At 53.1% G+C, this 12,011-nt stretch overlaps 5 protein-coding genes across 5 annotated transcripts; 2 read left to right on the plus strand and 3 right to left on the minus strand.

The window, feature by feature from the left end:
• Positions 1-327: 327 nt before the first annotated feature.
• On the plus strand, positions 328-1,662 carry GCG54_00004516 (Gluconolactonase; the record flags this gene model as incomplete). The annotated part of the gene is made up of 2 exons (XM_045404565.1): positions 328-639; positions 694-1,662. The coding sequence occupies 2 exons, from the start codon at positions 328-330 to the stop codon at positions 1,660-1,662; spliced, it is 1,281 nt and encodes a 426-aa protein (XP_045262508.1).
• Positions 1,663-1,965: 303 nt separating this feature from the next.
• GCG54_00004517 (uncharacterized protein) lies at positions 1,966-3,121 on the plus strand (the record flags this gene model as incomplete). Its single annotated transcript, XM_045404566.1, has 4 exons — positions 1,966-2,162; positions 2,233-2,326; positions 2,382-2,520; positions 2,571-3,121. The coding sequence occupies 4 exons, from the start codon at positions 1,966-1,968 to the stop codon at positions 3,119-3,121; spliced, it is 981 nt and encodes a 326-aa protein (XP_045262509.1).
• Positions 3,122-3,480: 359 nt separating this feature from the next.
• GCG54_00004518 (Acyl-CoA ligase azaF) lies at positions 3,481-5,261 on the minus strand (the record flags this gene model as incomplete). The annotated part of the gene is made up of 2 exons (XM_045404567.1): positions 3,481-3,567; positions 3,618-5,261. The coding sequence occupies 2 exons, from the start codon at positions 5,259-5,261 to the stop codon at positions 3,481-3,483; spliced, it is 1,731 nt and encodes a 576-aa protein (XP_045262510.1).
• Positions 5,262-5,805: 544 nt separating this feature from the next.
• Positions 5,806-7,569, minus strand: GCG54_00004519 (putative quinate permease; the record flags this gene model as incomplete). Its single annotated transcript, XM_045404568.1, has 4 exons — positions 5,806-5,960; positions 6,012-6,502; positions 6,555-7,404; positions 7,470-7,569. The coding sequence occupies 4 exons, from the start codon at positions 7,567-7,569 to the stop codon at positions 5,806-5,808; spliced, it is 1,596 nt and encodes a 531-aa protein (XP_045262511.1).
• A 964-nt stretch (positions 7,570-8,533) lies between these two features.
• Positions 8,534-10,517, minus strand: GCG54_00004520 (Cohesin subunit rad21; the record flags this gene model as incomplete). The annotated part of the gene is made up of 2 exons (XM_045404569.1): positions 8,534-10,201; positions 10,254-10,517. 2 exons carry the CDS (start codon positions 10,515-10,517, stop codon positions 8,534-8,536), a joined length of 1,932 nt encoding a protein of 643 aa, XP_045262512.1.
• Positions 10,518-12,011: the final 1,494 nt, after the last annotated feature.

Below are 12,011 nucleotides of genomic sequence, written 5' to 3' on the forward strand. Positions count from 1 at the left end.
GCCAAATTTCCTAGTGCGATTCTTGTGGAAGTTTCCTCTGTCACATGAGCAACCACTGTAACCCTTCATCCACACTTCGGTATGCAAATCCGACTTCTAGGTAGTCTGGTCAAGTCTCTGCCAACGCGATCGAGAAACTTGATTTTGTAACCCATTTCCATGGTCCACCTCATCGATCATCACGGCTCATTCCACAATATAGCAACGCGGGGTATGAAGACTTGGAAATCATAAAAAGTAGTAGGATATCAGCCGAGATGTCCTGATAGGAATGAATCTAGGTGAACAGCGCCAGGCCAAAAGCAATCTTTAATCTGGCTTTCAATGATGACGTCAACTTCTTTCATATTGGTTTCCCTCCTGGTGACAGTGGGTTCTTTCCTCAGAGACGTTCCCCAAGCACAGGCTGCAAGTATCCCGCTTGTGAGCCCTCGAGCTTCCACCGACAACTTTCCCACCGCATATGAGGTACCAGCTGGTCTCAGGAATGTGTTTCCAGCCGAGAACTTCAACCGCAACGTCACGACAACCTGGTGGAGCACCGAAGTTCTCGATGGACACTCAACAGAGGCCGCTGCAGAAGCCAGCGCAGCTCTCGCAAATGCTTCATTCATCGTCTTAGACAAGGATATGTATCAGGTATTTACATAAATTTGTTTCCAAAGGCAAGGAGTTTAACTGACGTTTTGCGAGATATTACAAGTGGAGGATGGCACTGAGTTCGCTGCAATTGAGTCGATCTTCGACTTCCCCCCGGGACCTTCATTCTCGCGGCGTATAGTACACGACGGAACTGTCTTCTCACCTGAATGCAACTGCATCTTCTTCGCCGAGCTACACCCACCAAAGGAAGGATTCTCAGCAGACGCGATGCCATGGGTCTGGAGAGTCAATCTCAATAACACGCCACCGACAACGGAGAAGGTCTATCCCTCGCCACAGCTCACAGTCCCTAACGGCGCTTACTACCACAACGGGAGTGTCTACTGGGCACAAGAGGGCAACTACACCAATCCCGGCGGTATTGTTCGAATGGATCCTGTCACACTGGAAACAGAGATCGTTCTTAACAACTTCTTCGGTCATCGATTCAACAGCCCCAACGATGTGGTTATCACCCGGGACGGGGTTGCTTACTTCACTGATGGGTACTACGGCTATGATAACTTCAACGACACCTTGAAGCCGGAGTTAACCAACGGAGTCTGGAGGTGGGATATGAAGACTAGCGACCTCAGGATGGTCGCCGGTGCTGGTGGTGGTCCTTTCACCAATCCAAATGGTGTTGCCCTGAACCTCGAGGAGGACAAGCTCTACATCACAAACCGCGGCAATGCGTCAGACAATCCAGCTGGCGGTCGCACGATCTATGAACACCAGATCCGTTCAGAAGGACTTCCACTGCGCGGCGGCGATGTCTTCGCATATGCCGACTCAGGGTTTCCGGACGGCATCAAGGTGGACCGAGATGGTCGAGTATACGGAGGAGTGACGGGCGGAGTGAGTATTTTCGACTCCAGCGGCAAGCAGCTCGGTATTATCAAAGTCGCGGAGGGCGATGTTGCCGTGAATATGCAGTGGGTAGAGGACTGGCTTTACATCGCGGGGAGAGACCATCTTTACCGCGTTCAGTTGAACACCTCCGGAGTACAGTCTTACTAAGACGAAGGCATGGTAGCAACTACGTAAGAAGTTTGCCAACCGCATGTAATTGAGAGACTTGACCCCGCATCATATTTGTTGTGACTCAAGTACCGAAGAGCATACCGATCTTGCCGAACCACCATCGGCATTGCTTTCCACAAAAGGCCGGGGAAGTGGACCCCAATCCGGAATCTGGCACCGACACAGGCACTGGCGCGGCCACTGTCGGATGAATGTCTCCGGGTCTGTTATATACCGTGATTGATTCGAGATATATCATTCGAAGATAACAGTAAATATATGTTACTTCGACACAGAAACATGGGTGCTATCACGACGACTAAGACGAGTTCTCGGCCGAGTTTCAGCGATTTACCCCTCCGCAAGGGTGACCCAAAAGCATCTGCATGGGGCTTATGGGGTGCTGAAGATGAGTTGGGAACTCTCAATTTACTCAACCCATCTCTGGTCAAGGCTGCGACTGCTGAGGTTGTTACTGGAGAAACGGTACCCCTGAAGTAAGCTGCAGTCCCTCACTTGTCCTATTCCCATGCACTCGTGAATGCTAACATCGTTCATCTCCGTCAGTCTTCCCCTGAATGCATTTATCCAACCGATGAACCCAGTCCGCAAGCCATGTTCCCATAACATCATTGCTAAAGGACATGCAAATGATGACGAAGTGAGCTGCTTTGAGAGGACAGGCTGGCGTGGACTCTTCTAACGGCATCTGCTAGCTAGACATCAATACCCAGGGATCAAGTCACTGGGACGGTCCTCGACATTATCCTTACCAGTCGACTCTTCAGTACTACAACGGTGTGACTCAAGACGACATATCTGGTCCTAAATCTAACTTAAAGATTGGACTCCAAAGTGAGTGCCGCGTTTACAACCGCCCGACCTAGATCACTAACAAAAAACAGATATCGCCAACAAGACGGTCACTGGCCGAGGCGTTCTTCTGGATTGGTATTCTTGGGCCATCGAACAAGGTATCCAGATTGATCCATTCTCAGCTCACGGTATTCCACTCTCCGAATTGAAGGCCGTTGCGAGCGCCCAAAAGGTCCACTTCCGTACTGGCGATATACTTCTCGTCCGCACCGGGTGGCTGGAAGCTTATCGCGCTCTGTCTGTGGACCAGCAAGCCGCGCTACCACATCGGCAAGTCAGGTCAAGTTGCGGGGTTGCAGCGACTGAAGAGTCGATTCAATGGCACTGGGACAACGCTTTCGCGGCTGTAGCGTCTGACACAGTCGCATATGAAGCTTGGCCTAGTCCGAAGCTATGGGGTGTTAGCATGCACGAAGTCTTCCTCAGCGGATGGGGCATGCCTATTGGAGAGAGTTTCGATCTCGAAGAGTTGGCCGCGAAATGTAAGAAGGAGCAGAGATGGTCGTTCATGTTTGTGAGTGTGCCGTTGAACGTCCCTGGCGGCGTTGCTAGCCCGCCAGGAGCTGTGGCGATCTTCTAGGGGATAACCAGGAGGTCTCATTCTGGAAGTAGCCACAAATATATCTTGAGTCTCCTGCAAAGTATCGGCTTGAAAAAACCTTGAGTTTATCGTATTTGATCCCGAATACTGTATCCGGGGTAGTCATCATATTGCCTATTCCGCCTCTGTGAACATCCATAACATTTCATTTCTACTCTACACCTCTCTCGCTTACATGTCCGATCTCTCAAGGCTTTCGAAGTGCTACAGCCACTGTTGTCAAACGATGCAGCGGATTTGCAAGAGAAACAAGCTTTGAAGTTCTACTCGGAAAGCCGCAATCATCCTGTAAAAAAGAGAAAACGTCATCTCACAAGTCAAGAATCTCGCGGTGCTTTTCAAACAAGTTTCGAATCGGAAGGCTTTCTGTCGCCTATTTCCTCTTGTGCTCGGTCTCTCAACGCCCTACGCAAAATCTTTCCGGACTGTACAGTGAGCGTTAGTACAGACTCGGTGTGAATGATTCTCCACTTACCGGATTCTTTGGTACTGTGTCAATGAAGCAAACACCTCCCTTGAGATGTTTATGCTTCGAAACCTTGCCCTCCATCCACTGAGCAACTTCCTCAGCAGTAATTTGAGAGCCGCCGGATTTGACGACGTAAGCTCGAGGAACCTCATGCCCGTTGATCGTTACTCCTACGACAGCGGCATCCGACACATTCTCGTTCTCTAACAGGGTAGCCTCCAGCTCAGCCGGCGCAACCTGGATCCCCTTTACTTTGATCAACTCCTTGATACGATCAACAATGTAAAAGAGTGCGCCCGTCTCATACCGATCGACAAACCCGACGTCGCCGGTTTTCATCCACCTAGTCCCATCGGCATCCACATGCACCGTGTCGCCCGTTGCTCTCTCGTTCTTCCAATAAGCCTTCATGAGCGTCGGCCCCGTCAGCCAAATCTCGCCACGCTCGTGTGGCCTCGTGATCATGGTCTTGCCATCCAGCTGCATCAGCCGCGCCGACAGATTCGGCATCAGCTCGCCGACTGAAGCGCTCTCATTTTTCACATTAGGATCCCAGCTGGAGATGTAGCAGGTCATCTCCGTCATCCCCCATCCCTGCCTGACTGATGCACTAGGCGAGCACATCTTGCCGACTTCTTCGATTGTGTCTCCTGACAGCGGAGCAGCGCCCCCACTGATGTTCTCGAGGCTGGACACGTCGTATTTCTTGGCTATCGGGTTCTTTGCCATGCTGACCAGGACGGGAGGTACGGCAACGAGCGTGGTGATGCGGAAATTCTGGATATGCTGGAGCATTCTCTCAAAGTTGTATGCAGCCATGATGTAGATCGGTACACGCAGAGCAGGAAAGATGGCCCCAAAATATGTCTGCGCAAATGCATGATAAAGAGGCAGGAAGCACAGTGTCCTTTCCCTCTGTCTGAACTTTTCAATTCCCGGGGCTTTGTCCAACAGACTGATGACTTGAACGCAGTTGGCGACATAGGAATGATGTGTAACCTCAACACCTTTGGGTACCCCGGTTGTCCCGCTGCTGTAGTTCAGACAACAAGTCGTCGATGCAGGATCCTCCGGCTCAAACCAAACCCAATCTGAAGCTGCGGCTTCGTTCTCAGATATCAGCTCAGTCCAATGCCGAGGTCCGTTGTTATGAGCGTCACTGAAAGCGACGAACTGCGGGATAGCTCTGTAATCATCCGCTCCGAATATGTAAACTCTACTTGGTGATATGCCGGCAGACAAGGCGGCTTCAATGGCGACTGGAAGGTTCTCTGGTGCTGCAAACACAAACTTGGCACCCGAGTCTCGTAGCTGGTGTGTAAGTTCGCGAGCGGTGAAGTTAGGGCTCGCTCCAGTGTAGATCCCGCCCGCCATCAACACACCGAGGAAGAGGCTCGGATAGAAAATGGTATTGCCGGAGTACACCAGAACCCGGTCTTGCGGTTCGAGGCCGACGTTGATGAGTCCCAGTGCTATTCGTTTGGAAAGTAGCCTGAAGTCTGATCTTGACACTACATGGGATTCTGGACGATCGGCATCGATGAATACTGGCTTCTGGGAATCCGGCAACTCTTCAGTAGCGGAGCCAAATATCCATGTCTGAAGGGAACATGTGGGAATCGGCTCCACGAAACGCGATCTTATCGTCATTTTTTAAATTTCAGATTGAAAGAGCTGCCGAAAACCATAGAAGGGCGACTCTTTGTTTGATGCGAAATTGGACGGTTTGCCAGGGACGAAGAGAGGTGCACTGAGGGGTAAGATAAAGTTCGCAGATTTAATGTTTGCTGGACTTGGCAGTTTAAATCAACGTGTATGATGATCACTTTGATGAGATCGCCTGGAATCTCGTATGCACATGTCAGAAAATAGGCAGTTGTTACAGGCGGATCTATTGGCTACTGTAAAGGCTTATGCTAATGTTCTATCTATGCCGGATCGCCGGCATAGTCTGACCCCACGTCAGCGCCGGACTCTGCTAACATTTCGGGACGTAAGATAAGCGCTTGTAAGGGGTTTGATTGCAATTCGGAGCTTCCCTAATCGTGCCTTTCATCTTTGAGACACCATGACCAAATAAAGCTTACGGCGTCTAGACGGAGCTGTAGCCGAGGTGGGGCCGGGCCAAGGACCGAACGGACACCGGGTTCACCGATCAGGGGCATCGGTGAAATCGGCCGCCGATATGCATCGACTATGCCACTTCATCGACCTTTGCGCCGTTCTTATCCATGGATCCGGCGACTGAAATGTTGTCTTGAGGAAGAATCGGCCTGCCGCGATGTTGTGCCCAGACGACAACATGAGTAGGCCGTGAGAAGAGAGCATCCATCTCTTCCAGTGAGACTCCTGTGGAGCATTAGTGACGGAAAATTACTAGGTTCAAATGGAAGTAGTCACCTTTCGTCTCGGGAACACAGAAAAACGACCACAACCCGATCCCTATCAAGAATCCGGCAAACATGAAGTAAGTTCCGTACCCCAGGTCTGTGATCATGAACGGCGTGGCTCTCGCCACCACGAACGAACCCAGCCATGTGCTTGCCGTTGAAATTGCAACGCAAAACATTCTGACATCCAACGGGAAGATCTCCGCCGCATATGTCCAGGTGATTCCCTGAATCGTCGCGCAAATTATGAAAGAGTGCAGATAAATGCAGACCATGGCAAAGTAGCCCCATCCGCTCAACTGGATGTTTCCTTCGGCGGCATTTGTGGCTGGGTCTGCAATCATCACGTAGCCGCCAACGTACCATAGAGGTAGGCTGCCTATGATGGATCCCCAAAGAAGCCCTCCACGACGACCGATCTTCTCGACGACCCATACGGCGAAGAGTATCATACCCAGCATCTTAGCAACACCATAAATGCCGGTGCTGAATAGCTTGTTGCTACAGAAGAGTTGTCAGCATCATCCCATCGTCTCTAAAAAGGGATAAATACCTGGTTCCGACGATACCCAACGTCTCAAAGATTCTTGGGCTGAAGTATGTCATGATGTTTACTCCCGTGAAACTTTGCAGGAACATGAGGAAGGCGCCGACTCCGACCCGATTCCTCGTCCCTGGGGCCAATAACTTTCGAAACTGTTGCTTCTTACTCAACCGTATCGTGCTCCTCTCCTCAACCTGTTGCCTGATCTCTCTCATCTCATTCTGCACATACGGGTGGTCCGCAGGGAGCTCGCGAATATACACCAATACCTTCTCCGCCGCCTCGAAGTCATCCCCACGGGCCAACCACCGCGGCGACTCCGGACAGAAAATGATCCCGAAAAAGAGCAGTACAGCCGGAAGAAGCTGCAGCGCCAACGGCACGATCCACTGCGCTCTCTGCCGCTCGTCAATCGTCCGGTCCGTGGCGTAGTTGATCCAGAACCCAAGCATCCCGCCCCCCTGCGAGAAGATCTCAAACACGCCCACCAGCCTCCCGCGGATGCTCGGTGGCGACGTCTCAGCAATGTACACCGGCACCGTCATCGTCGCCATGCCGATGCCCAAGCCGCCGATCGCCCGTCCGGCATACACAAGCTCCAGCATCCCGTTCGCGCCGGACATCATGGCGCCGCCGACGCAGAAGATGAGGGCGGCGGTCATGATGGCCCGTTTGCGGCCGTACTTCTCGGCGACGGGGAAGGTCAGCAGGGCGCCGAAGAAGGCGCCGACTTGGAACATGGAGGCGATGTTGGCCTGGGAGTTGTCGCGCTCCGAGGGGGTCATGTTGTCGATGCCGAAGTCGCGGACGAAGGAGTCGAGCGACATTGTGCCGCCGATCACGGCGGTGTCGTAGCCCACTAAGGAAGAGAAGTTGTGTAAGTCGAGATCTGAATTAGTGACGGGGATGTTCTCGTAATCTTACTAGAGAGGGCTGCCATGGAGGCCACGAGGGCGATGTAATGGATCGTCCAGTTGCGGACCTCAGGGGGGTCGGTCGTCCCTTCGGCTGCTGCGAAACCCATGGTACCGGTGATGAAGAGAGATAACTTGGAGCTTCGATATTGGCTGTTAAAAGGAGGATAGTAGAGAGCATACATAGATCCGTGTGATGAAAGCCACCCTTATATAACCCAAGATACCGACCGTTCAAGATGCCGACGCCATCTCAGCCAGTGATATCTCTGGAATTCAACTCCGGGGAAATCTTGGGGTCCCCGCGGGGTTTTGGGAGTCGTGCGGAGTGCATAGAGCGCAGGACGAGCCATATCGAAGGATATCTTTTTGCGAGTATGTGGCTCACGTATGTCCAATAGATCGGTCCCTGTATGCACAGGTAAGGATGAGCTGCATGTTGAGCAAGGATTCCCCGCGTTTGTCTGTCAAACAAACAATCTGGGGATATCTCTAAAGCGGGGGAAAAGTTCAGTCTCGTCCGCCCGAGGGCCTTGGCCTTGATAATAGTCTGTGGGTTTGAAGTTGTCCAAGATACTCGCCCGGTGGGATATCGGCATGTTGACCACGATCCCGAGAGCCGAGGAGGATTCGGCATGTTCAGTCACGGATTGCGTCGAGCTTTGCTCACATCACATAGCATATGGTACTATTCAAGTTGGAAGGAAATGTCTAGCTTCATTGACGATGAAGAACAGCTAAGTAGCTACTGCGGTATCCTGGGCTTGGAGCCATCAAAACGAGCTATACTAGCAACGCGCAAAACCCAGAAAACGACATTAAACCTCCAATAAACAAGAACAAAGAGACGCGGCTCTGGAACCCAAATCATGCTTTTTCCCTCCCAGGCCGCAACAGCATCTGGTATCTCTCCAGCCTCCGGTACTCCGAACGCCACTTGGCCGGGTGCCATTTCCAGGACCGACCCCAAACTTAGTCCAACAGGGAGAAAGAACAATGTACTTTACATGCCAAGATCCTGACCCAACAGCTATGCATCAATCGGAAACTCCTCGTCAAAAATGCGACCGGCATCTATGCCTCAACGGCGACGGCGGGCGCGCTGACAGCAGCAGGCTCTGGCTGATTAGCCTCCTCCTCCTCTGCAATCTCGCCGCCAGCTTCGCGCTCGGCCCAGGCGCCCCAGAGGCCACGCTTTGCGCGGACCTTGATAGGAGCTCCCAGGTTTTCGCCCTGTTCGACCTTGATCGCATCCTTTGTCGCGAGGACGAGGCATTCGAAGAACATCTTTGTCGCGTCGGCCTTTGTTGTTCTCTTCTCGGGGAGCAAGTCTTGGAAGACAACTGCGCTCTTCTTACGCTTGTCGGCATCGTGCTCGGCGTCGGGGCCGAAAATATCTCTGAGGACGTGCACGGCATGCTTGGTGCCGAGGGAAACCGGGCCGCTGTCTTCGGGGTGGACGTTGGGCGCAACGGTGTCGTCGAAGTTCGGCATCGGGCTTGCCTCGCGAGAGACGGGTCTGGCAGTGTCGTCGTCTCCACCGAAGCCCATGCCATCGTCCTCAGCCGGGATCTCAAGGATGGTGCCGTCTGCTGCAACACTTTGGTTGCCCAGGCCGGCATCTTCAATAGCGAAAGCATCCTCCTCATCCACGTTCAGGCGTGGTGACTTGGACGAGATACCCTGATCACTCTCCACATCGGCGATGCCGCTGTCGCGCTTTCTCTTCAGCTCGCTGGATCGGCTGATAGCCTCGAGGGAAAGCATGCCTCTCAGCTCAGGTGCCCAGTTTGTGCCGCGTCCCTCAAGCATGATGTTAGAAACAAAACCTCCGCTCTTCTGCATCTCCATCAAAGCGAGGACGAAGGGGTCCTTGGGCAGGAAAGATTGAGCTCTCAGAATGTTCGCGTGGTTGGCCTGCTGGTCCTTGATGTGAGTGCTGGAGAGCATGGTCTGCTCATCCGGCTGGAGAACCTTCCTCTTCTTGGCGCGCTGAGGGTGGCGAACGACGGACAGATCCTGATCCTCATCAGGCTCGTACAGGTCGGTGTGCTGGATGCGAGAGTACTCCTCCTCAACCTCCCTTGCGAACTCGGGGTCAATCTCTGAAAGCGGGGACTCGGAAATGCGGGCGCGAGCCATGTCGAGAGGGGCCCCAGGAACGACGGACTGATCGGCGATGGGGAACTGGAAGTCGTTGTCGTCACCCATTTGAATGTCTCCCTCCTCGTCAGCAATGCGAACGTTGTCGTCGCCGAAGTTGAGATCCAAGCCGAGTGAGGCCTCGCGTTCCGGCTGGTCCTTTCCGCGCGGCATGATGTCGAGCTCGCTGAAGATGTCGTCCTCAACAGAGCGGGCAAGGGGCGCGTCTCTTCCCATTTCGATCGTAGTGTCCATACGGCCGATAGGCTCATCGACGTCCATGCCAAAGTCCAGCTCCAAGTCGAGATCCTCCATTGGCGCCAACTCCAGCTCATCATCCAGGGTGTCTGCCTGGTTCAGGAACTGACTGTTGTTGAAATCCTCCTGCAGGTTGATGTCACGGTTGCTAACGCGGCCCTTGCGACCCACAGGGGTGGCCGTCACATCGTCCATTTGCGACAAAAGCCAGGCAGCATCGGGAGGCGGGGGCAGGTCGAGATTGTCGAGTGGAGTGATCTTATCAGGCAGCAACAGAGCTTCGCGATTGTTGACGTACAGGTTGGCGGCGGGAATATCGTGGTTGTCGCTTGAGCGGAAGGCCTAACAATGTCAGTGAAACGCGTCAGCGATGGGTGCAAGGAAGAAAACGCACCATCTTGATCTTCATGGAAGCCTCATTGCAGTCCTCGAGCAAGTAGCGGGCCTTGCGGTTGTAAATTCTGACGACACCGAGCAGCAGCTGACCGCTTAGACGCAAGGCCATGGGGGCCTGGCCGGGTGTGATGATTGCCTCTACACTGTCGGGCAAGTTGGACTGCAGAATGTGCGTCTTGGAGAGCTTGCGCTCGAGGTTGGCGGACAGCCATACGCGGACAAGAGGACCGCTCTTTCCGAGCAGCGCGTCGGAATAGAACATGGCGACGGCTCGGGATCGATTTGATGCAAGTTGGTGAAGGAGAGGGGTTATGAAGAAGAGCTATTGCTCGTGAGGTATTATACAGCGACGCGCGCCGGGGTTGGAGGGGCGGGTTCGGCTCGGAAGCTTGCTCTGGTAAACAAGGGGACGCGTTGTGGTGCAAATTTGGTCGCGTTGTCGATGTAGCGGTCGGTAATGAGTCTAGCACGCGCAAAAAGCGAGTCGCGGCGACATGAAGCAAATAATTTGTATCGCAGGAGGCGAAATGCGCTTGGGTAGCGATAGCGATGGGAGCAAAAGCGCGATGAGCGACGATGAGGGAGATGGAGGAAATGAGTAGGAGGGGGGAATCAAGGTGTGGTGAGTGGTCTATTCTGTCTCGACGGTTGGCCCAGCGGACGCAAAATGACGGGGCTGGGATGGGGCAGGGATTGGTTTGCGCAGAATTTGGGTGGCACAGTGGCACCAGCCACATCACGTGAGGGCCGTTGCTCCACTTTTGGGCAGTCCACCTGCTGTCCCGGCGACCGTCCCGGAAGCGGCGGCCGGTGTACCTAGCTGCTATTACCTGATACTTACACGCCAAAGAGCTCTAAAATCAGACAGAGAAGCAATTTACCAGCTCTTCAAGATGTCTTCTGAATGATCCCGCATGATATGGACAAAAAAAACTTGTATACGAATCACTTTTCCCGCAGAGAGTTAACTCTAACCCCTGACTTAGTTCAACACCCTTGCCGTATCAGACCGTCCCGATATCTACCGTCGGACTGGTCGAGATGTGGTCTAAGCTCCTGGGCTGTATTACCTAAGCAGGCACGATCCAAGCTTCAAGCGTCTCGATTCCAGCTCGGTATTCTTCTGAGCCTCCCAAGAAGCCATCTAGCGCATGGTCCGCTGCAAGGTACACGCACTGGACCCAGCCATTTGCAGCTCAGAGTTGGTTAAGCCTCGTTAATGTTTGCAATATGCGGTTCCTTCTTCGTGACTGCAAAAAGACCTTTTCTCTTACATCCAATGAGGCAGTCTTCTACAGAAAGCCAACGAGCATGACTGGAGAGGACAACGCCAGCCGAGGAGTTCACCTGGCTGCCGCCTCATTTGGAACCACGCGGATGAGATGAAACCGCAAACGGGCAACACCAATATCTGAATTGCTATTGGGCCTCCCCGTCCGTTTCTGTCGTTGCGCACCCTGGAAATCCCGGCAAAAATAGACCGGAGACACTTTGGCTTCACCACGCGTCAAGTATGCGACTTGGACGAATCTTTGTAAGAGTTCTTCTACATCGTCCTCGCTGTTCTAAGGAAGGCGACAGATCTTGCAAATCCCTGTGGCGCATAGCTATGATTTTGCTAGTGCATGTACCACATAGCAATTCTGCTAGTCGTACCAAGAAAAGACCAACGATTCATTCCACTTAGCTCTGATGACGCTGTGAGTGCCGCAACCACGAGACCGGCACGTTAGCAGTATCATGTAGCTCTCTGACG

The sequence above is a fragment of the Colletotrichum gloeosporioides genome, assembly GCF_011800055.1.
Source record: "Colletotrichum gloeosporioides strain Lc1 chromosome Unknown consensus_54, whole genome shotgun sequence".
Taxonomy (NCBI): Eukaryota; Fungi; Ascomycota; class Sordariomycetes; order Glomerellales; family Glomerellaceae; genus Colletotrichum; species Colletotrichum gloeosporioides.